The sequence below is a fragment of the Dipteris shenzhenensis genome, chromosome 22 (genome assembly GCF_047967505.1).
Source record: "Dipteris shenzhenensis isolate YYH24624 ecotype China chromosome 22, Dip_SZ_1.0, whole genome shotgun sequence".
Taxonomy (NCBI): Eukaryota; Viridiplantae; Streptophyta; class Polypodiopsida; order Gleicheniales; family Dipteridaceae; genus Dipteris; species Dipteris shenzhenensis.
In genome coordinates this window covers 49,763,339-49,790,990 of record NC_141617.1, presented here as the reverse complement: position 1 = coordinate 49,790,990, position 27,652 = coordinate 49,763,339, and the positions used below count along the sequence as shown (strand labels likewise).

The window sequence follows — 27,652 nt, the reverse complement described above, 5'->3', positions numbered from 1 at the left end:
GAGAACATGACCCATTCTTTCGGCTACTTCTCCCTAATGACATGGGGAAAAAAACTAATTCCCCATGTTAAAGTATCATAATGGTTAGTGAAAAATGTGGAATTTATGTTATTTTCAGTCCTCCAATGCTTCACAAACTCTTGTACTCAAGAGCTGGCTTTTATGGAGAAAAGGTGGGGGACCACACTTGGCCTTGGCATTGATGTTTTGATGCGCCAGGGGTGGTTGAAGATGAGTGGAGTGAAAGGGGGGGGTAAGAAGGGGAAGAGAGAGAGAGGGGGTTGAAGAGTCGTCATCAAACCATGATACCCTTCACCTTCCACGTCCAATTCCACCTCCCTTTTGCTTTCCTGTACCAGTGCTTGTGCTTTAATGCAAACACAGGTTTGACCAACGACTGCCCAGTGTCCCCCCCCTTCTACCGTCCTGCTACCTAGGCGCTCACTGACATTACCTTAGGTGTTGTGCTTTCTACCACCTCGGTTTTGCTGTTCTTGATTCTCTTCTCTGTGCGACATCTCTCTATCTGTATGTATTTGTCCCCGCCCTCTTCAATCGAATTCCTCCACATCCCATTTTCCAATCTTCCTTCAGTTGGGCGATTCCCAGCACCAGCTCCACCAATTCCACCCATCATCCAATGCGTTCACCTCCCATTAACTCGCATTCCTCCTCTCTCCGCAACCCCATGCACCCAGCCACTCCTTCAGCTGTATATCCTGGGACCCAAATTGACTTCGTGTTGCTTTATTTTCTCTCGTGTGGCTTCCAAGGTTCCGTCTCCCTGTTTTGTCGTTTTTCTCCTTCCAACATTCAAGTTTGAACATAAGTACTGCACCATTAATCCCATCATCATATGATCCTACCCGAACCTCCACATAAAGCAGGGAAAAATCTAACTGGTCTCATTTTTGCTTCATCATCGCGCGTGCGAGAGAGAGTGGCTGATGAGGAGAAGGGTCTGCATCCGAGAGGAGGAGAAAGACAAGGGCAAGGAATATGCACTCTATGCATGCTGTAAGCTTCGCTTGCGGCTCTTTTAGCCGGAAACAATACAATCGGGAGAACGCTCGAAAGTCTCCTGGCAAGGATAGCCGCAGGAACATATTGTCAAGACATGGACCCTTTCAGAGATATCCTTGGCAACTATACTGGCTTTTTTGCATCGCTGCGTTTTGTAATTTATGCGGACAGTCCCTCGGTGTCAGGCCTCTCAAAGAGAAGACTCTGGCAATGGAGGACTATATGTGGTTAAATCAGGCAAGTGGCTCCATGCAACCCCTCTCCTAGTTTTGTTCACAAGAGAATAAAAAGAAGAAGCTTTTAGCACATGCAGGAAAACGGGGGGGGGGGGGGGGGAGAGAGAGAGAGAGAGAGAGAGACATAGAGAGGTTACTTTTAAGGACATGTGGATCAACGAGAGAATGTGAAGAGATCTTTTACACTAATTAGGTGAAGAGATCTTTTACACTAATTAGGGGACGCGTTTAAAGTTATCATATAACGTTCAAGTCCACAACAGGATTATTCACTCAGGTCTGGGTGAGTGTAAAGAAATCTCTTTCAGATTGGAATATAAGGCACATGTTGAATATGGACTGTATCATGGCTCTAAGGCTTTAGAACAACAAATAAAGCATGAATATCCATTCGGGTTTCAGAGAATTTGGGGTGGGCTCGTTTCCTATGTCCTCCAGCTGCTCCAAAGCTTCAAGTGTGAACACGGATGCCTTATCTTTCTGCACCCTGGAATCAGGCTGCCTTTTAGAGCCAGGAGAATATCCTTTGCATGGGAGCTGTGCAGAACCTCTTAAAGTTTCCATCGTAAAGCAGAGTTGGAGCGTTGCTTGTCAAACAAGAACCAACAATGCGGAAGCACAAGTACAAGAACAAGATAAAAGGTGTACTCACACAAACTTGAACAAGCTGTATTGCAAGAAGCAGCATCAGACTCCACCCTCTCTCCATATGTACAAGAGTGATCCTCAGTATAAGTGTTCGGGCTACAAAAGAGCCTTATATTTGAACCTTATTCACATAACGTGACCACTCTTCACTATTACTTTAGCACTAGAACTGATATTACGATTTATTTGATCGCTGGGGTCAGTTAGGGTGATGGCCAAATATACATTGACTAAACCCTCTCTCAATACATAGACCCATATGCCATGTATCGCGACGAATATCACTGCCAACAAATTCTTAGTGGCCTGGTTCTCTTCCTCTGTCAAAAAATGATCCTCAAGAATTACGCACAAGAATGATCCTTAGAATAATGGTTCAAGTCCACAAAAGAGCTTAACATATGAACCTTATTCACTTAAGTGAGGTGGCATCTACATGGCCACTCTTTACCATACTGTAGCATCTACATGACCACTCTTCACCATACTAGCTAGTATTACATGACCACTAGACCACATATACGTTGATCTCCAAACTCGTCCTCAATGGATATTTATCCCATGAGGTTACAAGAGACTGATTACCTAGTACATGATACGTGATACGTGAGACATGCTGCATGATAAGTGATATAGGTTACATGATACATGAGTTTTTTGGACTCGTGACACCCCTATAGTTATAAATTCTTCTTTCTTTAGTTATCAACAAACTTGTCTAAGGTTTTTTTTTGGCTTAGAAAAGCTCGTTTGTGAGAGACTAAAATGAAATCGTAAGTCATTACATGGAGTTGTCAAATGTGTGATTTGATGAGCCTTCTCCTTTAGTGCTAGCCTTTGTCATGGCCAGTCTCAGTGGCGGTAGAACTTAGTATGAATATCCTTCTCAAGTATGTGTGGATATATGTATATGTGAGAGCATATGTTTATACTATGGTCTACACAGATAGTGGGCAGGCGTTGATGAAGCTGGTGGGTACACACACACACACACACATACACACATACATACAATGTATGCATGTGTATTATGTGATGGGATATCTCAAGGTGTATGCCCCAGGCACACCTTGGTTTCTGTGTGTGTGTGCTAGAGGCACAGTTAGGTGCCCATAAGCACTGTTAGGTGGTGGTAGAAGCCACATAGGATGATTGAGAGAATCTAGGAGCAGATTGAGGAGATGATTGTGGAGCTCAGAGGTCATCAGTGATGTCAGTGATCATGTAAGAGGTGCCTATTTAAGGACCTCACCTTTCTTCATTCTATAAGCAAGAATTCTCAGTTTGTGTTCACTCCATGCTTTCCTTTCAGTTTTCCAACATGGTATTAGAGCCCTTTGATCCTCCTTGAGCCCATTTGTGCCACATCATCTTCTTCTTCTTCATCTTCACCAATTCTTCCCTTCTTCCCAAATCTTGCTAAAGTTTGTTCTCCCTCCAAGCCCTTCCTGCTGGAGATACCCCTCGTTTGGGCGAACTTCCACTTGCAAGCAATTGAAAAAAAAACGTCTTTGCTGGCTGCCATTCTCCAAACAGCGCATTTTTTTGTCATTCTTCTGTTGCAAAATACTCCCTGCCTGCTGCACCATTGCTCGAGCCCTCTTAGGAGTAGATGGACGACCTCAAGACGAACATTTTGAGTCACTTTGCAGCCCATTTGGTTCAGTAACGAAGGAGAAAACGTCAAAACACAGGTTCAGCCTACAACAACTCCCCCGGGCAAAACAGCGTGCCATTTCGCCCAACCTCTGTGTTGGATCTTCTCTGGTATATGAGCTTTCTTTTGCTTCTGAAAGCCCTCTTTTCTTTGCTTTGAAGAGTGAGATACAAGCCCTCCAAGTTCAGGCCTCTGTTTTGGACAGTTTTGACAAGGTTGTGAGTGTGATGCTACATTAGATGCTACTTTAGCATTTCTGAGGTTTTAAAGTTTTGAAAAGCATCAGTACAACTGTGGCTACAACTTTCTTTTAAGTTGCTATACCTGGATTTGCTTGGAAAGCTTTCATTTAGCCATCTCTGTGAAGCATGTAAGTGAAAGCATCATTGATTTGTAGTATGAAATTTGGTCACAAGTCTTTGCTACATTAAATGCTTATACTTTGAAGCTTTTCAGTTGTTTTTCTAGCCTTGTAAGAGAGAAGACACTGCCCAATTCTTGGGTTAAACCCTCTCATGGCTACCATCTTGAATATGGATAAGTTCAATGGTAAGGGCTTTCACACATGGCAGATGAAGGTTAAATTTGCATTGATGAGGGAAAACCTCTGGGGGCTTGTCAAACCGGTTTTAACTTCTTCTTCAACAGCCTCCAATGTTGGAGAATCCTCAGCTCCAACACGCCCGGCAAGAGATCCTGCTAGAGAGGAGAAAGCATATGGCATCATTGCTCTTGCCTTAGGAGATGACTATATTCATCACATCTCTGACTTAGAGTCTCCTTCAGAAGCTTGGCAGAAGCTTGACATTATTTTTGGTGCTAGCTCTCATATCTCAAAATTGTCACTTAAGATTGCTTTCTTTGAATTGAAGATGGTTAGTGGCACTCCTTTGGCTACCCATGTCAATTACATGCGGAGTTTCATGACTCAACTTGCTTCTATCAACTCTCCTATCACTACAGATGATGCAATGGCAGTGTTGCTCAAGAGTATGCCTGAAGATTATGATCATGTTGTTACCACTTTGAAAAATCTTCCTAATCCTAATCCTAAAGGTCTTATCTCTGCTCTTCAAGAAGAAGAAAGACACATGGAACTCCGGAAAGGCAATGATATAGCCTATGCCATAAAAATCCAGAAGGGCAAGTTTTCACCTTGCAATCATTGTGGGAAGACTAATCACCTCTCAAGAGAGTGCTTCAAGATCAATCCATGCAAACACTGTGGCAAAAACAATCATCATGAAAAGTTTTGTAGAGCCAAAAAGGAAGCAACTTCAAAGTCAGAAACTGCCAATCTACTTTCAGTTGATGTGCCTTCACAAGATGAGGCATCCTATGAAGATTATGCTTTTTGAATCATCTCCATGTATGCTCCAGATCTCTCTTTTTGTTGAGTCAAGGTACTCAGCCTAGATAGTCGTCCAAAATGAATGAAATAAATTATTGTTTAGTCAAGGTACTCAGCCTAGATAGTCCTCCAAAATGAATGAAATAAATTATTGTGTGTTTTGTAAACACCTCTGGTCACCATATGATGTAGGCCATGTGTATGTGTTTTGCTCCATGGTACCTCCTGCAGACATTGTGTGCATGTATATGCAGGGGAGATAACCATTGGAAGGTCTTTTGTATCCCTTTTGTTTACTTCACACCCTTGGGAACCCCTTGCTAGTATGAGAACCTAGCCATAGATTTATCCTTGACCACCATGAGATGGCATGAGAAACTATGAGACTAGATGTATCCTTGACATAGCCTGAGGCATTCCCTTGAGGGGGGGTATGATGGGATATCTCAAGGTGTATGCCCCAGGCACACCTTGGTTTCTATGTGTGTGTGCTAGAGGCACTGTTAGGTGCCCATAAGCACTGTTAGGTGGTGGTAGAAGCCACATAGGATGATTGAGAGAATCTAGGAGCAGATTGAGGAGATGATTGTGGAGCTCAGAGGTCATCAGTGATGTTAGTGATCATGTAAGAGGTGCCTACTTAAGGACCTCACCTTTCTTCATTCTATAAGCAAGAATTCTCAGTTTGTGTTCACTCCCTGCTTTCCTTTCAGTTTTCCAACAATGTATGTATACACATACATACACATACATACATACATATATGTATGTATGTGTATATATATGTATATATGTATATAAATCTAAAAAATCTAAATTTGTACGATTGGATATATTCTAGTCTTACAAAGGTATGCTAGCCTTTGTCATGGCTGAGTCTGCCATTCACCTCCGAAGAGCCGACAGAAACTCAATACGAAGACTTTGTATAAACGGATGCTTAAGTATGCGTGGATGTGTGGATTTGTATGTGTGAGAGCATATGTTTATACTATGGTCTACACGCATTGTTGGGCACTAATGATGTCAGTGGGGATGTCATAGCAGCTAGTCCCTGCTATGCGTGATGGAGTCTATGGTTTTCAACCTTAAGAGTGACTATCAAGATTGGAACTGCACTATGTTTTAGAGGATGAGCTTGGGCATGTTCTTGGATTTGTGTGTGTGTGTGTGTGTGTGTGTGTAGATGTGTGTGAGTGTATGTGTGTGTGTGTGTGTATACCTTTGTAAGACTAGAATATATACAATCATACAAGTATGTATGTATGTATGTACAGCACGCACGCACACACACATAAAAGTTTCTGACTCTTTTGACATGATTGAGTTCAAGAAACTATATGCTCGTCATTCAAGAATATTCCCTCTGATACTTGACTTTTGAGTCAATACATAACACTCAACAAGACTCAACAAAAGCTTTATACCCTGCCTTGTGCCTTTATTACTCGACACACGATATGAGAGAGTAGCGATACCATATAAGAACAAGAATCACAAGCTTCTCACAATAGTAATTACTTGAAAATAATGAGAGTTTAGAAAAAGTATGGTTTCCTTCTTGACATTTGTGTTTCAGTCCTTTTTGCAAAGACCTAAATTATTCTTGCTTGATTGTTCTGCAAGATTCACAGGATTACCGCCAAGTGAAGAAGATAGATCCTCACTTGCATGCACCTTTTCTTACCTCTAACTACAGGAACTAGTTGATAGATTACTTGTATTGACCTAGTCTTAGTTGATGGATTGACCACATTTGTTCTAGTAACATGTTTCTCCCTCCCGCACTGCACTTGAGCAAAAAACACTTAGTTGTTTACCAGTTGACATTGGGTGAGATTAGGAATTCATTGACTTTATTGCATATCCTGATCTTTAATTGGCATTTTGGAACTCAGGTTGAGACACCTAGTATTTAATGTCTTCTCCTCCTTTAAAAAATCAATGAACTTTGTTTGTGAAGTGATCAAGAGCATTAAAGCATTGAGCATCATCTCAACTTCTTGGACACGAGTTCGGCATGATAAGTTCTTTTTTGCTCCTTTTGTTCCATGCCTTCTTTTTCTCTTCAATTGCAATACTCTCTTTTGGTTGCTTCTTATTATGTTTAACTAGATCACCATATGCCTTGTGTTCATAAATGTTCATGTTGAATCTCCATGCAGAATAGTTGGAAGCACAAGTAGTGGAAACATATTAAACACTTTCACCGTCTGTTAGCCATGCGACCATCCCCCAAGTGAAACCCCTCTACATCCTTTGCGTATTATCCTTTGTGTTGCTGGGCAGCCCTAGAGATTGTGCGGTATCGTCTCCAAATCTTTGTTTGCGCTGTAGTGGCATTTGCGTCCACACACATCTGCTCCAATCAAGGCCTGATGGGCAAGCCTCCATGCATTACCATCCATTAAAAAAAAAGAGATCTTTCGCGGCCTGAGACTGGAGCACAGATGAGACCAAAAATGTGAAATGACCTTGTGGGGAACCTGCTGCTTTACCCGATCTCTCTCTCGTGAATGGGTGCAATCGACCTACTCTTGACCTAAGCAGATGTTTAGTTAGAGTGATTAGACTTGACCTCAGTTGTCCAAGCTTGCTTATTTGCAACCAACCCAAGTATGGTTAGTCTAACGATGATTAGTACTAACCTAGGTACCAATAATTCCGGTTTAATATTAATTGGAGGTTAATCAATGACGTGGCTTTTTGGAAGACACTGGCAGGCTTGTATACTCGCAAGGTTGTGGCATTCGCAAGATTCTTTTGTTTGTGGAGGACTAGCAAGATTGCATCAACACTTACAAGTTTTGGTGATAAAACGCGCAAGTTCTTGGGTCTCTTATAACTCGCAAGAGCTTATGGATGCAAGTTTTGCATGCCCTCTGAAAGTGCTACAATCGGCCAACGTATATAGACAAGGCCTTCCCTCTATAATGTGATTAAAGCTCTTAGCTACTTCAACAAGCTTGAATGTCAACAGAAATTGCATGAGTTATGTGCCCTTTCTTTTAGCCTCGTGGTGGCCTCATTGCATGAACTTGCTCATACGTGCAAGCTCTGAAGCTCTATATGCCGCTATACAAGACGGCTGTGAGCATAAAGCCATTGCATCGTAGACCTATAGGCTGCAATGCTGCATTCCAAAGCCAACTTCTTTGATTCTTGTTAGTGACCATAAGGAGCCTTAGTGCTTTGCAAAATCCACATGTTGTGTGCACTTCTTATGTAGAGGTCTGCCTGTCATGTGCATGAACTGTATTTGACATGTGCTCTCATCACACAAGACTAGCTCAGAAAGCTTGGGGAGACTTAGGGCTAGGTAGGCGATTCTCGGGTTGAGTTGCAAGGGCACTGATGAATCAGGGTTTCTTGCTAATTTAGGCGTATTGGGCCCAGCCTATATAAAGAGCCTAGTGTTAGAAAATACCCAACAGAGGGTACACACAGCGGAAGACTTATAGTAATGCCCAGGAGCTCACACAGTGTGGTGTGGGGTGTGGAATCACAAACTTCTTAACTTATGTGCATAAAATAGGTGTGCAGACTCATCAATAGACAATGAACCAGCCAGATAGAGAAACCACCAAAATAATATATTTCCGTCCAAAACTATGGACACAATACAAAAGAGATAGATCCAGAGTCCCACCAATGGTGTGGTCCTCTGATCTAACCACAAGGTCCTTCTCCTATCTGCTGGCTATCTCTAGACTGGAGCCCGCGTGCTCCACCTCGAGCGTCTGTAGACTTTCCGTCCAGTGTGTTCTTCTCCACCTTACTGCCTGTGAATTAGCCTAGGTGGGCAGCCCCTGCCAAGCTTTGTCTGCAGCACACAGGTCCCTGTTCCACTGCTCCAACCTGCTTGTGAATGGCTGCTCCAGAAGGTATGATGATCTCAGCACCTTGCTGCCCTAGAAGACAGCCAAGGTCCAGCCTCTCCCTAGAGCTAAGTCTGCAGCACCTGTTGCACTCTCTCACCTCCTGTAGATAGGCCCAGAGAGTAGGCTTCCTGCTGCTCCTTTCTGCCCTGGAACTGCTGGCTATGCTGGATAGCAAATGAGGCCTGAGGCCTCTCCTTTTATAGGGCTCAAGGCCCTTTCAAATGGACCGACCAGCCAGCCCCAACTGGGCCGACTGGACAGACCTGATTGGCTCAGCCCAACCGACCTGGTTGGCTCAGCCCAACCAGCCCTATATAAGGACCCTAGCCAAGCCCTTTTGGGCTGCTGCTAGGCTCCCCTTTGCTGCTGCTGGAGACCCTGCTGCAGGCTGTATACCTGCCCATAGACCCCCACTATGCTGCGCTATTTCTTGGCTCCCTGATCTGCCCACACGTGTGCGCCTCAGCTCCGTACTGTTGCTGACGTCATCCGTGAGCTCATGGCCTCTTCTCTTGGGTCCCTACTGTTGTCTTCTTGCTTCGCCTTTTGCTGCTGCAGATCCATCCTAGGTACCCTCCTCTCTTCTTTTGGGTATATCCTGCCCTAGGTCTCCCTTCCCCACGCTCTCCTCATATGGGGGCTTACAGATGGGGAGGTGACCATTCCAACACCTAGGGTTCAGTTGTTTACAGAGCAAGTTGAAGTGAGTCAGGTTGCCCCTTATTGGTCTGAACCTGGATCACGTACTGACGTGTACCTGCTATCTAGTGTAGCCCAAGATCCAGCAACAGTTCCAAGGCCCTTGGCCACCTCCTAATGGTATAGGAGAGTGTGTTGGGTGGGAGAGGGGAATTGAGATCGATGTGAGAGAGAAGATTTTGTGCGCGAAGTGCATTTGGAGGGTTTTTTGGATTGTGCGTGGGGAGAGTGTGTAAGTGGCAAGCTGTGTGGAGACCTCTCTATACATGGTGACCTCTTGCTGCTCCCTGTCTTCCAGTGTCATCTCCTCTTGTCAGCTAGAGGTGTGAAGCTGCTATTCTCTTTTTGCAAGGCGATGGTGAGGGCTCGCTCCTATGAGAGGATACCTTGAGCATTTGGATTTGGCAATCACAACCCTCCCTGTGCCTTGCATACTTCTCCTCGGCCTGTTCAAATTGCTTCTCCGCTGTTTTGAGGCCATGTCCAACTGGTCCACCATGGTTTGAACCAGGGACTCACTCATGGAGAGGTCATCCTTCCAACACTAGCATTCAATGATAGACTATAAGGGATGCGATGGAAGGGTCCAACAATAAGAAGAGAGCCATCTCTGTCAGTTAGATAGAGATGGCTCTCTTCTTATTCTTGGACCCTTCCATTGCATCCCTTATAGTCTATTATTGAATGCTAGTGTTGGAACTTTGCCTAGGATGGTGCCCCTAGTCCTTGTTCCTTTGCTTTGACTAGAGCAAAGCTTAGGGTATGGCATGGGTTGTGTCTAGGATGGAATGCTTGGTTTCTGATCGTCCAACATGTGCTTACGGTGATCACAACGTATGTGAATTCTATTTGGAACTTTAAAAGGATGCACTGGATGGAAATAGAAAGTTTGCTACGGGCCTTCCTATGGGTTGAGGAGGATAACAGGAGGAGAATGCACTACATCTCATGGGAGTTGATGAAGCTACCAAAATAGGTTGGGGGTTTTGGGCTTCCAGATGTTTACCCCGTCCTCGTGTGAGTTGTGCCATACCCGCATGGATCATCGTGAAACCTGGTCTAGTGAACACTATCCCCAAATATGCCAGGCTCGCTGGGGATTGGTTGGATGATGTGCTAGTAGCTCAGCTTGTTGCTCGGAGGGGATGTCCTAGAGTCACGAGTCATTCACTAGTGGACGTCATGGTTGGGAGGTGAGCAAGCCTTCCCTTTTCTTGGTAGATGAGGGTGGCTCTAATACCATGAAAGAAACAGGATGCCTGCTAGACTATAATGCCCTCCACACATAAATGGAAATAGATGCACACACAATTTGAGATTCTGCAATGGAAAATGCCAATACTGGCTACAATGGATGCACAAACTGATAACTACATCAACAACTGACTACAAAATGCATATGAACCCAATACATAGCAAACCCTAACAGAGGAGGTGAGAGGTCGAAGCCATCAATGGCTTCTTACAGAAGCTACAGCCTTAGCCTAGCACATAGCACCTCCATGGCTATAGCACACATCACCTCCATGGCTGATCCTACAGCACACAACGTTGAAAAAACCATTCGCTGATCCTAAATCTTCGTGAGTGTGAATGCTAATGGTGGCCCCAGCTGTGCGACCCAACTTGAGTGGATCCTTTCAGCCTTGGCATTTTCTCCGGCTGGCCTGAGCGCAACAAGCAAAAGCAAAAAGTGGAAATCGATCTTGGTGATCACGATTTGGTGATCGCGATTAGGAGAATGGAAATCAAATTTTATGAGCTTTGTTTGGGTATATATAAATATAAAAATAAATAAATAAATAAAAATATAAAAATATATAAAAATAAATAAATAAAATTAAAAAAAAAAATATATATATATATATAGAGAGAGAGAGGGGGGGGAGAGAGAGAGAGAGAGAGAGAGAGAGAGAGAGAGGGGGGGGGGGGAGGGAGGGGAAAGCAGCTTGGAGGGAGCGGAGAATGAAAGGAGAGATATAAGAGAGAGAGAGAGAGAGAGAGAAGAAGAAGAAGAAGAATGTATTACCGTCCTCTGGGGGCCGAGAAACCGACCCATGGGACCCATGAAAATTACAATACAAGTGTCTCCCTTCTTTTATGGAAGGGGTAGGAAAACAACTATTCTGAAATACATTGAGTAATACAACATTCCAGAGAGAGAGAGAGAGGGGGGGGGGGGAGGGATGGAGGGGAAAGCAGCTTGGAGGGAGTGGAGAATGAAAGGGGAGATATAAGCGAGAGATGGCAGTGCTGGAGGGCATTCTAGATTCTCTTGCGGTGCAGGAGGGCATTCTACACTTCTCCACGTCGAACCTTCTTGAGCTCTGTAGATTTCGTTGGATGTTATTTTGCCGAGTCGCTTAGGTTAATCTCTCCCTTCAATTAATTCTTTCACAAAGCTTAGGTTAATCCGGCATCACACTCCCTTTGATTAATTGAAATTCCCATTTTTCCAACGTTGTGGGCACCTATTGTCACCATGCTCTCTTACAGAGAGAAACTTCCCATGCTAACTCAGCTTCATCATTACCTCATCACTTAGGAAACCAAAAGTTAGAGTTAGAAGGTTGTAAATTGGGATGACATTGCCTTAATGTCTAAAAATAGAAACAATATCAGAAACACCGATTTAGTCCTAAACCAAAATAAAATTTTAGCTCTTTGTGTCATCATGATGACAATAAAGATCATCATGAGCATACATATACAAAGAAGAAAGGACTTGGGAGCATAGCCATTGTGCTTCAGAGTGTAGGAAGAAAAAGGGGATATGGCAGACTAGTCTCAACCTAGTGGTAAAGACTATGCGAATGTACTAACACTCCAGACTGGTAAATATTAAAGAGATGTGGCTATATCTGAGCCAAACAAGTCTGGTCATGCTGATCCATGACTCAGGAGCCTGCAATCATATCGCTCCACAAACTGTGATTTTCTCATCTTGTAGTCATTTCACTTCACATAAAAAGTGGTTTTCTAATCTCGAGAAAAGTAGAAATGACCAAGTTCAGCTTTCAGACCCTAAGACTTGCGGTATTAGTAATGTATCGATACGAATGCCAAACGAAGACTTGTTGGATGTAATAATGTTTTCGTTGGAAAATATGGTCTCACCTATAGCCCTCCAAATGAGGGGAGCACAGGGACATGGTGCCAATGTAGGAATGGGGGGCATCAGAGTCTACTGTGTGGGCATCAGGTTTGGATGCCACATGGGGAGATCTAGGTGGAAGGAGATATCCACAAGGCAAGCATGTGGATAGCGCCACATAGTCCAAGATTAGGGCTGGCAGCGGAGTTCTGAAAGGGGCATACCTGTATGGATGTTGCAGCAACAAATATGGAAGCTGTACCAGCAGGTACAGAGGCCAGAACCTGTATGGAAGGTGTAGCAACAGCTGCGGAAGGTGGAGCGGGATGTACAGAGGCCAGCAGGCTGTGCAATCATGCGGGGTTGCAGCAGCAAGCACATCAGCCTGTACAGAACGTCTGAGGGGCCTGGAAGGGAGCGCACATGTTGGCAGATTAGCAGGTGGGACCGCCTAGGAGGTGAAGGATCACTACTGGCCGATCTCATGATATAGATATTGCTGTATGGCTGATGACATAGTCCTCATCTCATCCTTAGTGGAGGGGCTGTTGGAATGGTCACCTCCCAATCTGTAAGCCCTCATATGAGGAGAGCATGGGGAAGGGAGACTTAGGGCAGTACCCCACAGAAAAAGAGAGAAAGGGGCTGCCACATGGACAGCATCATGGCTGTCATGTGGGCAGCACATCTAGAAAAGTATGGCGCTGCACACGTGGCTGGAGATAGCCTGGCAGAGGGCAGAACCAGCAGGGCAGAAGGGGCAGAGGTGGAGGCTATGGTGGGCCAGCCACCTGGTCATAGATATGCCCAAGAGTAGGGCCAAATGGGGGCTGCCCTTGGGGCCAGGCAGGAGCCCAAAAGAGCCCAGCAACAGCCCTTATATAGGGCACTAAAGTCGGCCCAGGAGGGGCCAGAAAAGACGGCCAGGGGGGGCAGAAGAACCGACCAGGTCGGCCAGATCTAGGGACCTGGGTCGGTAGGTTTTCCAGCCCCTTGGGGCCTATAAAAGCAGAGGCCCTTGGCCTCATTCTACATCATCTGGAGCAGCAGAGCCTCAGCAGACTGGAGCAGCGGATCAGCACCTATAGGGCCTACATCCAGAAGGTGTATAGGAGGCTGAAGAGCTGCAGACAAGCTGAGTTAGGGCTGCACACCTAGGCTGACATCCAGGGCAGCAAGGTGTAGAGATCAAGGCACGGTGACCAAGTCTACAGAAGCTCGACAAGGAGCACGCGGGCTCGAGTCTAGAGATAGCAAGCAGATAGGAGGAGTACCTTGTGGTAAGATCAGAGGACCACACCATTGGTAGGACTCTGTATCTATCTCTTTTGTATTGTATCCATAGCTTTGGACGGAAATACATTATTTTGGTGGTTTCTCTATCTGGCTGGTTCATTGTCTATTGATGAGTCTGCACATCTATTTTATGCACATAAGTGAAGAAGTTTGTGATTCCACACCCCCACCACACTGTGTGAGCTCCTGGGCTATTCTATTAGTGTTCCGTTGTGCGTGCCCTCTGTTGGGTCATTTCTAACAGGGGCTGCAGAGACACTTGGAGGCCCTAGAGGTGTTTTGTAGAGAGAGAGACCTGACAGTCAACCTTGGGAAGACCAAGGTTATGGTCTTCAACACCTCACATGCAATAATCCGACGACTCAGTTTCATTTATCGAATTGAGCCAGTGGAGATAGTGCGGTCATACACATATTTGGGAGCAGTCTTCACGGGACCCCTTGTCACTATGACACATGCAACCCAGGCACGACTCACACGGGGACAGGGTGCTCTGGCCCGATTGGGCACGCTTCGAGGATCCATCGACGAAGTGCTGGCTTTTTGATACGCTAGTGCGATCGAATGCCATGTATGCAGCACCTTTCTGGGGATGTGATCTACCGATAGCAATGTGGAAGACATTTGAGCGGCTTCAGGTGACAATGGGATCTAGGATGATTTGGAGCAAGCCCTTAGTCCCGCATGAGATAGAACAAGCAGAGTTTGCCATGACACCACTACAAATTGATGACATCTTTTAGAAAGTGACTTTCATTCATAGAGTCTGGGACTTACGCCATTGGCCGACGCTGGCTCTGGAGTCATCTAGACGACTAGTTGAGGGTGGGGCAAACACATGGTATGCACGTATATCCACATGGTTTGCCAGACACGGGATTCAGATGGGCAGGCTCCCCCCCTTTCAGTATAGTCTGGATGCACCCCCTGAGTCGATCCCGCAAGATGAGATTAACGGTATCATACGGCTATATCTTCTCTAGCTCCACACGTCTCGGGCTTGGGGGGGAGATTAGGAGCTCCCCACCAAGACATAGTTCTACCGTGACAATTTTTTGAATGTCTTAGAGAAGAGATTCATCGTCAGACCCCTATATCTCGAGGACGGAAGAGTCTCACATGCACTGAGGATCGCCATTGGGCAGATGCGGGTTTCATCCCATAAGCTAAGGATTGAGATAGGGAGAACAGCACGTATATCTAGAGAGCAGCGGACCTGCACGCTATGCACATTGGGAGGGGTTGAGACAGAAGGGAACACTTTCTTTGCACCTGCCCAGCTTACTACGAGATCCGGGGACGATACCACTGCCTCTATCAAGATGGGAGTGGCTTCCGCCCACTATCACACTTGATCCATTTTCATGACGAGGTCTGCATTCGGCTCTACCTGCTTGAGATGCGCCGACATAGGGAGACCTTGCTACGACAGATTAGAGAGCGGCAGGAGGCGATCACACCACAGGATGCAGAGGCTGACCACAGACATCGGCACGTCACATATTTTTATCCATTCGAGTCAGCTCCAGGGACCAGGACACAGTGGGGTGGAGGAGGAGGAGCTAGTTGCTATGCGGGCAGTTTGGATTACCGAGAGAGGACTGCAGAGGCCACCCATGACACAGAGAGCGCCCAGAGCACACTCGATTGAGGTTCGCCCTATCATAGCTTTTCTCAGAGGGGACTGCTCGAGACGAGGTGTCATGTGCACGGATCGGTATCTGACGTGTACTAGGTACACAGAACTAGCTCAGGTTAGCCTGGGGAGGCTTAGAGCTAGGTAGGCTTGATTCTCGGGTTGAGTGGCAAGGGTACGAACTATTTATAGGTCTTCGCTATTTTTGGCGCCGGGGCCCGAGTCTATAAAAGAGGCCCAGGGGGTTCAGTTCTCAGTGTGTGCAGTTGGGAGCAAGTCTCGTTCCCAGGTGCTAGGTCTGATCCTGGATTGTGTCGCGGACGCGCGCCTGCATCTTAGCGTAGCCCAAGGCCCAGTGGCAGATCCAGGGCTTCACAGCGCCACCTGGTGGTATGGGACACCAGGCTGGTTGGGATCTGATTGGGAGTTCGTGCCAGTAGCTCAGCTCGTGGCTCGGGGGGACATCTTCTGATTCGGGATCACATCCCGTAGATGTCACGGTTGGGTGGTGAGCAGCCTGCTCAGTTCTGATGTTGTGTGTGGTTATTTTGCAGATCAGGGGTTTCAGGAGTGCTGGGATGTGTCAGTTGGTATCAGAGCCAACTCCTGAGGTAGGAACTTCTGATGCGAGAAATTTGACGGATTTCTCTTCCAGGTATGCCCTAAAATTCGAGATTTCCTGCTGCGTTTCTGCTGACTACCTGGGGTAGAAGGGGTGAAGAAATATCTGGAAAAGGAAGAAGAAGAGGAGTGAAATAGAATCGAAATTTCTGAAGGCTACGGAGAGAAGTTTTGAGGGAGGAGAAGGAGAGCAGAAAAGAAGGAGAGAAGTGCAGGAAATAGACAGCCAGGGAGTAGGGGATGCGGAGCTTAGGAAGGGGCGCTGTAGGCGAGGCAGTGTGGCGGGACAGCCTGTGTAAAAGGCTGTCCACAGCCAGCGCAGCGGGCTGTCCACAGCCTGCGCAACAGGCTGCGAACAGCCTGCGCCTAGGGCTGCGAACAGCCTGCGCTGAAACAGGGTGCTTTTTTCGAAAAAGCACCCCTCCAAAGTTGGAGGGGCTCAGGTGTTTTTTTTCGAAAAAGCACCCCTCCAAAGCTGGAGGGGCTTAGCCTTCTTTGGAAGCCTAGCTTCCAAATCAGGCAGCCCTGCACCCTATATAGGTGGGGGCTGGGTGCTAGGCAAACCACAAGCAGCCCAAGATTCGAGAAGCTATCTCGAGATTCGTGCCAGCCAGCCTCGCCCTTCAGCCTGCGCCCTGTTCGATCAGGTCCCCTGCATCCGCCCTTGCCTGCGATAGCCCTGCACAACTCCCGAAGCTGCCGTACCAGCCGTACAGCTTCAGCGACAGCCGTACAGCTTGTACGGACTGTCCTGCCTGCTTCAGTACCAGCTGCTGTACCGAACAGCAGCTGCGCCAGCTTCTGCAGCTACCGTACGGCCTGCGTCAGCAGCCGTACAGGCCACGTCAGCAGTCCGCACAGCTTCAATTCCAGCCTGCGCATCCGGTTGGCAGGTTCGGGGAGGCACGAGGACACGTGGTCTTCCGGTTCACCAGATTTCAGCATCTCTTCTGTCAGTTTCATCTGGGACGGTTTTCTTCTGCTCCATCTCCCTCCGTGCTTCGTTTCAGTCAGTTATTTCTCTCCGTTTGTAATCAAATCAGATTCAGCCATGTCTGATGCTCCGAATCCCGAGTTCGCTATGGGAGAGCAGGACTTAGATTACACTCCAGTGGGAGAGGATGATCAGGGTCTCTATGACGACCTGATCACTAAGAAAGCCTTCAGTGAGTTCACGACTGCTCTGGATGGTAAATTTGAGCAGGTCAACGCTAATCAATCGGGGTTGACACAGCAACTCCAAGGGATACAAGCAACTTTGACTCTTCTGGCTAGCACGGTTCAGGCACTCACGCATGTGGATGCCATGGCCTCCGTGCTAGGCCCGAATATCACTCCGGATCCCTTTCCAGGTGACCAAAAATCAAGAACAAAGGAGGTGGTTGACACTTGGTTACACAAGTGGCAAGTACACTTCCAATTTCACCCCTATCCAGACGAGAAAAAGATTCAGCTTGCAGCAGGGTTTATGTCAGGTAAAGCCTTGCTTTGGTGGAAAGAACTCCAGCCTAAGCCTGACACTTGGACAGAATTTGAGGGTATCTTCAGGAAGGAGTTCCTGAAGAAGGAAGATGACTACGATATCGTCGGCAAACTCAAGGCCCTCGATATATCAAAATTGAATTTAACTTTTGAAGTTTATCTTCAAAGATTTAGGGATCTGCAAACCAGGGCCACCAAAATGGATCCTGTAACCTTGTTAGGTTTTTTCGTGGATGGTTTGCCAGACTCCTATAAGTTACAGATTAAGAATAACAAGTGCACAACATTGCAAGAGGCCATGACATATGCGCGCATATATGATGATACCATAGCCGGTACCAAGGCAACCACAGTTACCGAGACCAGCGGAAAGAACAAACGCAAGTTCTTTCAGCATGCAATTGGTATTGGGGAGACGAAGTCTACGAACAACGCCTCTAGGAAAAGCTTAACTCCTGCGAAGAATGGTAAGGCCCGTTTCCTTTGCACTCTCAGGCTCAAGAAAGAGGGCCGGTGTTTTTATTGCGAGGAGCGGGGCCACACGAAGAATGAGTGTCCTAAGCGGAAGAACCAGAAATTGGTGCTAGGACCCAAGCTCCAGGCAGGTCCACGTACCGCAGCCAAGGGAGCCAACCAGGTTACGATGACAGGTATTTCAGTAAATGTCATTACCTGCCCCCTTTCTTGTAATTGTACCTTTAATACTTCGTTGTTTGGTTCCCATGATCTTTTCCGAGTTTATGGAGAAGTTAGGGACCAACAGGTTCACATTCTCTTTGATCCGGGCAGCTCTCACAATTTTGTTAATTACAAATTTGTGCAGAAGATGGGGCTGTCCACAGTACCTAGCGACCACACCTACGAGGTGCAGCTTCCAGCCGGGAAGCAGTTTTGGGATCGCAAGGTTGAAGCGCTTCCCATCCGGATTCAAGCCTACACAGGAGCTCTCACATGTTATGTTATGCATCTAGAGCATGTAGACTTGCTGATCGGGATAGAGTGGTTTAAAACCCACAATATCCAGATCGGATGGACGGAGCATACGCTTTCTTTTGTAGACAAAGGCACCCAATTTTGTATTCAGTGTGATAAGATTACCCCTTCTCAGGGGCCTATTGTATCTGCGATGCAGCTTCGGAATATATTGAACACTTCTCATTATGATGTCTATCAGTGTGTTTTGATTCCACTTTCTTCATTTGTTGTTTCGGTAATTAACAAAAATGAATTAAGTGTGTTTGAACACCGAGAATTGAGAACGTTGTTAGATAATTTTAAAGACGTATTCCCAGCTCAACTGCCGGAAGGTTTACCTCCAGAAAGGGCAGTAGATCATCGCATAGACTTAGTCCCAGGGGCTCAACCTATCAGTGTACCACCTTATAGGATGAGCCAGGTAGAGGAGGATGAGTTAGCTACCCAGCTTCAGGATTACCTGAATATGGGCTATATCCGCCCAAGTAAATCTCCTTGGGGTGCACCTGTCCTATTAAGAAAGAAGAAAGATTCTTCTTGGAGAATGTGTATAGATTATAAACGATTAAATAAAGTCACAATTAAGAACCGCTATCCTTTACCTCGTTCTGATGATTTGATAGACCGTTTGGCCGGAGCGAAGTATTTCACTAAGATTGATTTGCGTACGGGTTATCACCAAATCCGTATCTATGCTAAACACATAGATAGGACCGCATTCCGGACTAGGTATGGTCATTACAAGTTCCTCGTATTACCTTTTGGTTTGACCAATGCTCCTGCTACTTTTCAGCAGATGAAGAACGATTTGTTCAGAGATTATCTGGGCAAATTTGTTGTAGTGTTCTTAGATGATATCTTGGTATATAGTAAAACGCTTGAGGATCATATAGGACACCTTTGGGTTGTCTTACTTGTTCTAAGACAGCATAAGCTTTATGCCAAGATGAGTAAATGTGACTTCTTTATGAAGGAGATCATTTACTTAGGACACAAGATTTCTTCTGAAGGTATTAGCATTGATCTGGATCGTATCCAGAAGGTTTTAGAATGGCCTATCCCTCAGACTGTGAAACAACTTCGTTCTTTCCTAGGATTTACGGTATTTCTTCGGAAGTCAGTGCGTGATTATTCACATATCACGGCACCCTTGACCAACATATTGAAAGGTTGTGGACGCAGGTCTACCCAGCCGATCTCTTGGAATGATGCAATGAACAAGGCTTTTGAAACCTTGAAGTTTTCTATCAAGGAAGCACCCGTTCTTGCATTACCCGATCCTACCCGGCCTTATGTTTTAGAGGCCGATGCGAGTGATTATGCGATTGGGGCAGCTCTATTCCAAGAGGGCAGACCTGTAGCTTTTGAGAGTAAGAAGCTAGACGACACTCAGTATCGTTGGCCCACACTTGAGAAGGAACTTTATGCAGTAGTGTATGCTCTCAAGGTTTGGAGACACTACTTGTATGGTTCAAAGTTCCTTGTATTAACTGATCACCAGTCAATTAAGTATGTGTGTGATGGATCAGAATTGAGAGGAAGGAAAGCTAGATGGGCAGAGTTAATGCAGGATTTTGATTTCGAAATACGTTATCGTAAGGGTTCGTTAAATAGTGTGGCGGATGCCTTAAGTCGAGTTAAGTTTGTAAATGCTTTGTCATTTACGGAAATATCCTCAGACCTATTTCAATCCTTGAGAGGGCTATACGCAACTGATAGTCATTTCAGTTCTTATTGGCAGAGAGTCCAGGATGGAAATTCCATGGTTGACCAGGACTCAGGGATTGTGCCACCTAGGATACAGGCGGCGGGAGGTCAGTGGATGATTAGGAACGGCTTGCTGTTCCGGAATGAAAAGATTTGTGTGCCTGATGTTCTGGACCTTAAATCCAAGATTCTCTGGGAGTGTCATGATGCTCCTAGTGCGGGACATCCAGGTATACATAGGACTCTGTCTCTTGTGAAGCATACCTTTTATTGGCCTAAGATGCGTGCATTTATAGAGAACTATGTAGTAGGTTGCCGGGTTTGTCAGGTTACTAAGGCTGAACGCCTTAGGAGCGCGGGCTTACTACAGCCATTACAGATTCCAGGTAATAAATGGGAAAGTATTTCCATGGATTTTATTACTGGTTTACCTCGAACGCGCAAGGGTCATGACTGTATTTGGGTCATAGTCGACCGTTTGACAAAAATGGCTAGATTCTTACCTACAAGAACAACTATTTCAGCTGTTCAGTTGGCTCACGAGTTTGTGGACCACTTGTTCAAGCTGTATGGTTTGCCATCTGACATAGTCAGTGACAGGGACTCAAAGTTTACAAGTAACTTCTGGACACTTGTATTTGAGAAGTTGGAAACTACTCTAAGTATGAGTTCCTCAGATCATGCACAATCCGACGGCAGTACAGAGAAGGTCAACCAGTTAGTTGAAGACATGCTTCGGGCATATGTATCTAAGAGACAATCTTCATGGGAAGATTATCTACCCATGATTGAATTTGCTTACAACAGTGCAAAGCATTCTAGTACAGGTTATAGTCCTTTTATGCTTATGTACGGGTTTCAACCTAAGTCACCAGTTATGGTAGGATTAAAAGTACGATTTCGAATCTGTCTTTCACGAAATTCAAGAATTCCTTCAGGTTCGTGAGGAATAAAAGTTAAGTCTGTAACTTCTATAATCTCATGAGGAGAAACAAGTTGATCATCTGCACCCAATACTTCTTTCAGTCTACTGACATGAAAGACTGGATGTACTTTAACATCAGGAGGCAATTCTAGTCGATATGCAACTGGTCCAATTCTTTTAATGACCTTGAATGGGCCACAGTATCTGGGGGATAATTTCGGAACCAAACCAGTACTTAGGCTCTTGGATTCCTTAGGAATTCTCAAATATACCATCGTTCCTTCAGAGAACTCTCTAGGTGAACCATGTCTATTAGCATAAAATCTGTCCCGATCTTGGGCACTTCTAATAGACTCCTTGGCAAACTGCAACATTTCCTGCATGTCTTGCAAGAAGTTCTTAGCAGCATCATTTTGAATCCAATACAAGATTAAGTGGAAGGATCGTGTTGAGGAGGATGCAACATGGGAGACATTACAAAACCTCCAAAGAACATTTCCCGATTTCTTAGCGAACTCAGGAGTGAGTTCTTAGAGGAGGGGGAGTATGTCATGTGCACGGATCGGTATCTGACGTGTACTAGGTACACAGAACTAGCTCAGGTTAGCCTGGGGAGGTTTAGAGCTAGGCAGGCTTGATTCTCGGGTTGAGTGGCAAGGGTACGAACTATTTATAGGTCTTCGCTATTTTTGGCGCCGGGGCCAGTCTATAAAAGAGGCCCAGGGGGTTCAGTTCTCAGTGTGCAGTTGGGAGCAAGTCTCGTTCCCAGGTGCTAGGTCTGATCCTGGATTGTGTCGCGGACGCGCGCCTGCATCTTAGCGTAGCCCAAGGCCCAGTGGCAGATCCAGGGCTTCACAGCGCCACCTGGTGGTATGGGACACCAGGCTGGTTGGGATCTGATTGGGAGTTCGTGCCAGTAGCTCAGCTCGTGGCTCGGGGGGACATCTTCTGATTCGGGATCACATCCCGTAGATGTCACGGTTGGGTGGTGAGCAGCCTGCTCAGTTCTGATGTTGTGTGTGGTTATTTTGCAGATCAGGGGTTTCAGGAGTGCTGGGATGTGTCACGAGGGGTCACTTTGAACATAGCTCAGTGGGTTCAGAGATCGAGGAGACCACGTCTCCCTCCGACGCCACAGTATGAGACAGCAAGACAGACTCAGGTTCGAGACATTTTCACCGCTCATAGATGAGGCACCACAGTGCCGGGCTTCGATTTCTGAGTTTCCAGTTCCAGTTCTCAGCCTGCTCCAGATAGCAAATAGCACATGATATGATATTTTTGTACTTGTTTTTGCTTGAGCCATTGAACTCTCTTTATTTCAGCACAGTACTCAGCAAAGGGTCTTATCGCACCCTTTGCCTCAGCCCCTTGTGGCTTGTATGAGTTTTTCTCTTTGGTGTCACTTTGTCCCATAGGCCCGCGAGGCCTTCCGTGGACGTTAGTATATCTTTCTTTCTTTGTTTCTCCTTTTCTTTTGGGCACATGCCCTAGGTCTCCCTCCCCCACGCTCTCCTCATATGGGGGCTTTACAGATGGGGAGGTGACCTTTCCAACACCAACGGGCCACCTTGAAAGCATGTCCATAAAGAGCTCTCCAATACTCTCTCTCTTCTACAAAAGCAAAGGTATTACTTCGAAACACGATGCTTCAAACATAGGGAGCGAGGCGACAACTTGTATGAGTGTCCTCACAAGCGGGATGGCAAAGCAAACAGCAATAAGGAGGCTTTGACAAGACACCGGCAACGCACAAAAGGATGGGATCTTTTAACCTATAAACTTAGGGTCAGGTAAAAAATCATTCAGCCCTTTTCTTGCTTGATGATGGTGCAAAACATAATTTTATATTGCAGCACAAAATCTGGGCATAGCTACTAAAGACAAAGGTGAAGTATATAAGGCACTTGGTGCTCTCAAGTGTCATGAAGAAAAGGTCTATCCTCTCATCGGCAAACTTAGGGTTCACATTCAGGGGCATCTTGATCTGTCCTAATGTAAGGTGCCGATGTTATACTTGGAATGCCTTGGCATAAGCAAGTCAATTTCCTGAATTTATTGCGCAAAGAACATCTTGACCATTTTAAAACAAGGGTCAAGATTCAAGCAGCTCAGTTGGAGTGTCAAGAAATACTATTCCTACGGTAAGCCATTCACAACCTTCAGCAGACACTTATTAGAAAAGAAATATGTTCTTTCCTTATTTATGTTCTTGAAAAGGAAGTTCCAGAAGGGATTTCTACAAATCCATGAAGCCAAGAAAGGCTAAACTTTCTTGGATGCGTCAATTTTACGAGCAAAAACCTATGAGCAAGTTTATCCGAGCGTGTTTTTCAAGAGATTTTTAAAAATGTTTTTCTTTAGGAAACATGGTTTTTACACTTTTATTTTCACTAGAACTAGATCCCTTTATCATAAAAATATACAGACTAGTCACTCATTCATTTCTACACAACATAATTTTCTTATTTAGAGACATCCCTTTGTACCCCTGTTATTACCTTAAAAAAGTGTTGATTTTTTTAAGAAACATTCCTCATAATCACTCTCAATGTAATAATACTATGCATATATAATTACTTATTAACACATTTATATCATATGGCAATATCTTTTTAGTGTTTTTATAGCATATTTATGGACATGTTTCTAAAGAAGTTTAAATTACTATAAATAAGTATTAACTTGGGCTTATATATCACTCTCATAAAATACATGTAATATTTAATACTATATATGAAAGATTTTTCAAAATAGAACTCCATAGATGTGCTCAAATGGGGTGTTCCGATCAATTTGAGTGGTTGAATGACTATATTTGGACATTGGATATGAAAGTTATGTCACTTTTAAAAGTGCTGTCCAAGGTAGTGAAACTACCTTGGGAGACTTGCTTCAAAGGGGTTTCGCTGGCGAAACTACCTGGATGGCTTGCTTCAATGAGTTTTCTTTGAAGAAACTCAGATAGGTTGAGAGAGGGTTTTCAATGTCACCCCCTATTAAGTAAAAGTTGTAAGAAGGATCATAAGGGAATTTTCATAGAGAAATCTACTCTACATGTGGGTTTCTTCAAAAGCCATCCCATTATGCTCTCACCATTCCTACAGATTCACCTAAAGATTTTTGTATAAAATAGGCATTGCTATAATACTTTGCATATTTCTAAGTGAAACTATGTTTTCTTCTGATCGATTTTTGCCATATTTATGCATAGTTGGAAGCTTTTTTTTTCCTTCGCTCGGACGCTCGGAAGATTTCACTCAGAAAATGCTCGTCCCCAACTTTCTTAAAGAATTTTCAAATTGTTTCTCACAAGGGTTGTCTAGTCAGCTTTCACGAGAGAGGGCTGAAGACCATAAGATTGACTTAGTTCCCGGATTTTCTCCACCCCAATAGACCATTATATCGAGTTACTCAAACCCAACAAGATGAGATATTCAAGTAAGTTCAAGAACTCTTGGAGAAAGGCTTGGTCCAACCTACTAGTTTCCCCTTTGCTCTCCTGTCTTGCTAGTCCTTAAGAAAGATGGGCCTTTCAGGATGTGTGTAGACTATAGAGCCATCAATAAACAGACCATCAAAGATCATTTCCCTATTCCTCCAACAGATGACATTTTTGATCGTTTGGGAGGATCTACGATTTACGGCCACATAGACACTCTTGGCATCATGAGGTTCGAGCAACTATTGTTCAAAAACCATTGAGAATTCATAGGAGTTTTCTTCGATGACATTCTTATTTTCAGCAGGAATGAGGAGGAACATAGAGAGCATTTGAAAATTGTGCTCAAAGTATTATCTGAAAAATGCGTTTTTGTCTAATGAAAAGAAAAGAAAATTATTATACATATTATCTCCAAAGATGGTATTTGAAGTGGATCAAGCCAACCACATGCCTCGTCCTCATCATTCTTGACTTAACCCTTCTTGGTAGCAGCGGAGACTAGTGGTGTTTGCATTGGAGCTACTCTAAACCAAGGCACTCATGCAGTAGCCTATGTAAGTAGAAGGCTGAAAGACGCTGAACTTCATTATGACATCTATGTGAAGGAACCCTTGACAGTAATATAGCCTTAAAGATTCAGAAACATTATGTGTTATCAATAGACTTTCTTGTTAAGACTCATCATCAAAACCTACAATACTTTTTGAAGCAACCTCTCTTGTGTAGTCCTTTCATTTCCAAATCCAGTACCCTCCTGGAATGATGCACTTTCTCACAGGCCAAGAATTCAGCATATCTTAGTTACATATCATGATGACTCATGAGTTGACAGTTTAAGGACATGTATGCTGGAGATCGTGATTTTTTTCAAGTATGGGCACATTTGGTGATCAGAGGTACTTGCTATGCTTACTATATCGATGATGGATACTTGTACATGCAAGAGAAACTATGTATTAGAAAAGAATTCGGACCAAAGGTTTTAGAGGAAAACATAATCCACTCTATGCTGGTCATGGAGGCATTGTGGCTACATTTACAGCCTTAGATAGACTCTTCTATTGGCCAGACATGAAGAACAACACTATTGCTTACATCTCAGCATGTATGTCATGTCAAAGGCCTATGATAGAGGAAAGTTCAAAGGGCTGACATGATTTAAACCATAGTGGTTAGGTTTAGTAAACAAGCTCATTTCATTCCATGTCGGAAACAACTAAGGGTTCCTCAAGCTGCACACCTATTCATTAGATTACCTTAAATCGTCATCGAATTTATAGTTTCTGATAGAGATTCTAAATTCAGTAGTAATTTTTCTGGCAAGCATTTTTTGAAAACCTTGGATTTAGCATTTTATCCTCAAACTGATGGCCAAAGTGAAATTACTAATAGCACAGTATTGGGATCTGCTCAAAATTTATGTACATGACTAGCAAACCTTGTGGGAAAAGTATCTCCTCATAGTTGAGTTTGCTTACAATACTACCATACACTATTCTAAAGGAAAGACTCCTTTTTACTTTATCATGGCAGATCCATACCAACTCCATTAATGCAAACCAAGGATAAGATCTTTGCTGTTGAACAATTTGTAGAGGATTAAGACTCCGCTTATGTCATAGTCTGCACAGCCATCCACAAAGGCTCATGAAAAACAAAGGTCAAATGTAAATAAAATACGGAGGGCCTTCGAGATCAAGAAAGGACAATGGATTTTACTAAACTTTGAGAACGCCAGGCTGAAATCCAAGGTGGGACAAAAGAAGGTCTATTTAAAACTCTTTTTCAGTGGTCCTTTCAGAGTATTGGAGGTTATTAATAAGGTTTCTGTTCGGCTGGACCTCCTATCACATTGGAAGACACATGATGCCTTCCATATTTGTTTGATCAAACCCTATGTTGGGGATATTCCTCATGATCAAATATACGAAGATCCACTAGACGTGGAGGATGATGAGGAAAAGTCAAAAAAATGTATCTTTTGAAGTTTAAGGGATTTCCATCTACAGATGCTAAATGGATGGAAGGATCAATGTTTCAGGAGTTTCCTGACATTCTTGATGCTTATGAAGAACCACTTCAGTTGAGGTCAACTGAATGAAAGACAAAGGGACTGCCACTTATCTTCTCAAAACACATATCGGTAATTCATTTATTTCATATCTTTATTTTCAGAAATTTTAATTTCTTTAAACTAGGATGTTTGCCAAAAGAATGCATTTTTTTCCTATTGTTCAGTTAGGTACTAGCTGGCCAGGGTCTACCATTTGAGGGTGAACCTCTATTAAAGGTGTTACGGGCATTAGTGTCCCACAAGTTGAGATGTATCTCTTTAAGAGATTGTAAAGACCACACCCCACTCGAGCATCCAAACATGGGACCAATCAAATGCATAGAATGCAAACCACCCACTACTAAAGAGAATAATTGCACTAGCCTTAGGTGTGGGCGTGGGAATATGAAAGAGTAAGAGATAAAAGACAAGATGACAATTAATAAGCCTAATACTTTCCAATGCTCCTATTGTTTGACAAACTCCGCTACTTCCTAGTGTTTGCTTCTCCTTTGCACAAAAAACGTTCACTTTTGGAGCAGGGCAAGAATGTGTTTTAATGGATGCTTCTTTAGTTTCTCAAGAAGCATAAGCTTGAGAGTTGGTTTTTGTTCACAAAATTTGGAAAGACTATATTAATGTCATAAATTCTATGCACAAATAATGGAAATGTATATGTCAATAAAGCACATCATTCTTATCAATTATTGAAGGATGAATTTAAGATTATGCACACCATCTCTACAACATGTTATGCACACCATCTCTACACACCATCTCCATTCGTTTCTTGAATGAAGTCATGCAGTTATTGAAGGATGAATTTAAGATTATGCACACCATCTCTACAACATATTATGCCCGAGGCAACGGCAAAGCCGAATCTACAAATAAAACTCTCGAGTTGATTCCAACCAAGACCG

At 44.4% G+C, this 27,652-nt stretch overlaps 1 protein-coding gene across 3 annotated transcripts in view; it reads left to right on the top strand.

The window, feature by feature from the left end:
• The first annotated feature begins 385 nt into the window (after window positions 1-385).
• Window positions 386-27,652, top strand: part of LOC147888237 (transmembrane E3 ubiquitin-protein ligase FLY1-like) — a 101,520-nt gene continuing 74,253 nt past the window's right edge. For 2 of the 3 annotated variants that reach the window (XR_015543122.1, XM_087393558.1), the window contains exon 1: window positions 386-1,260. Coding sequence is in view for 1 of the 3 variants with exons in the window: in XM_087393558.1 (XP_087249684.1) it covers window positions 1,000-1,260 (261 nt within the window). In the remaining 2 variants the exon portion in view is untranslated. Of the gene's footprint in view, window positions 1,261-26,768; window positions 26,820-27,652 lie in introns of those variants that run through there. The other variant, XR_015543123.1, reaches the window with a different exon arrangement.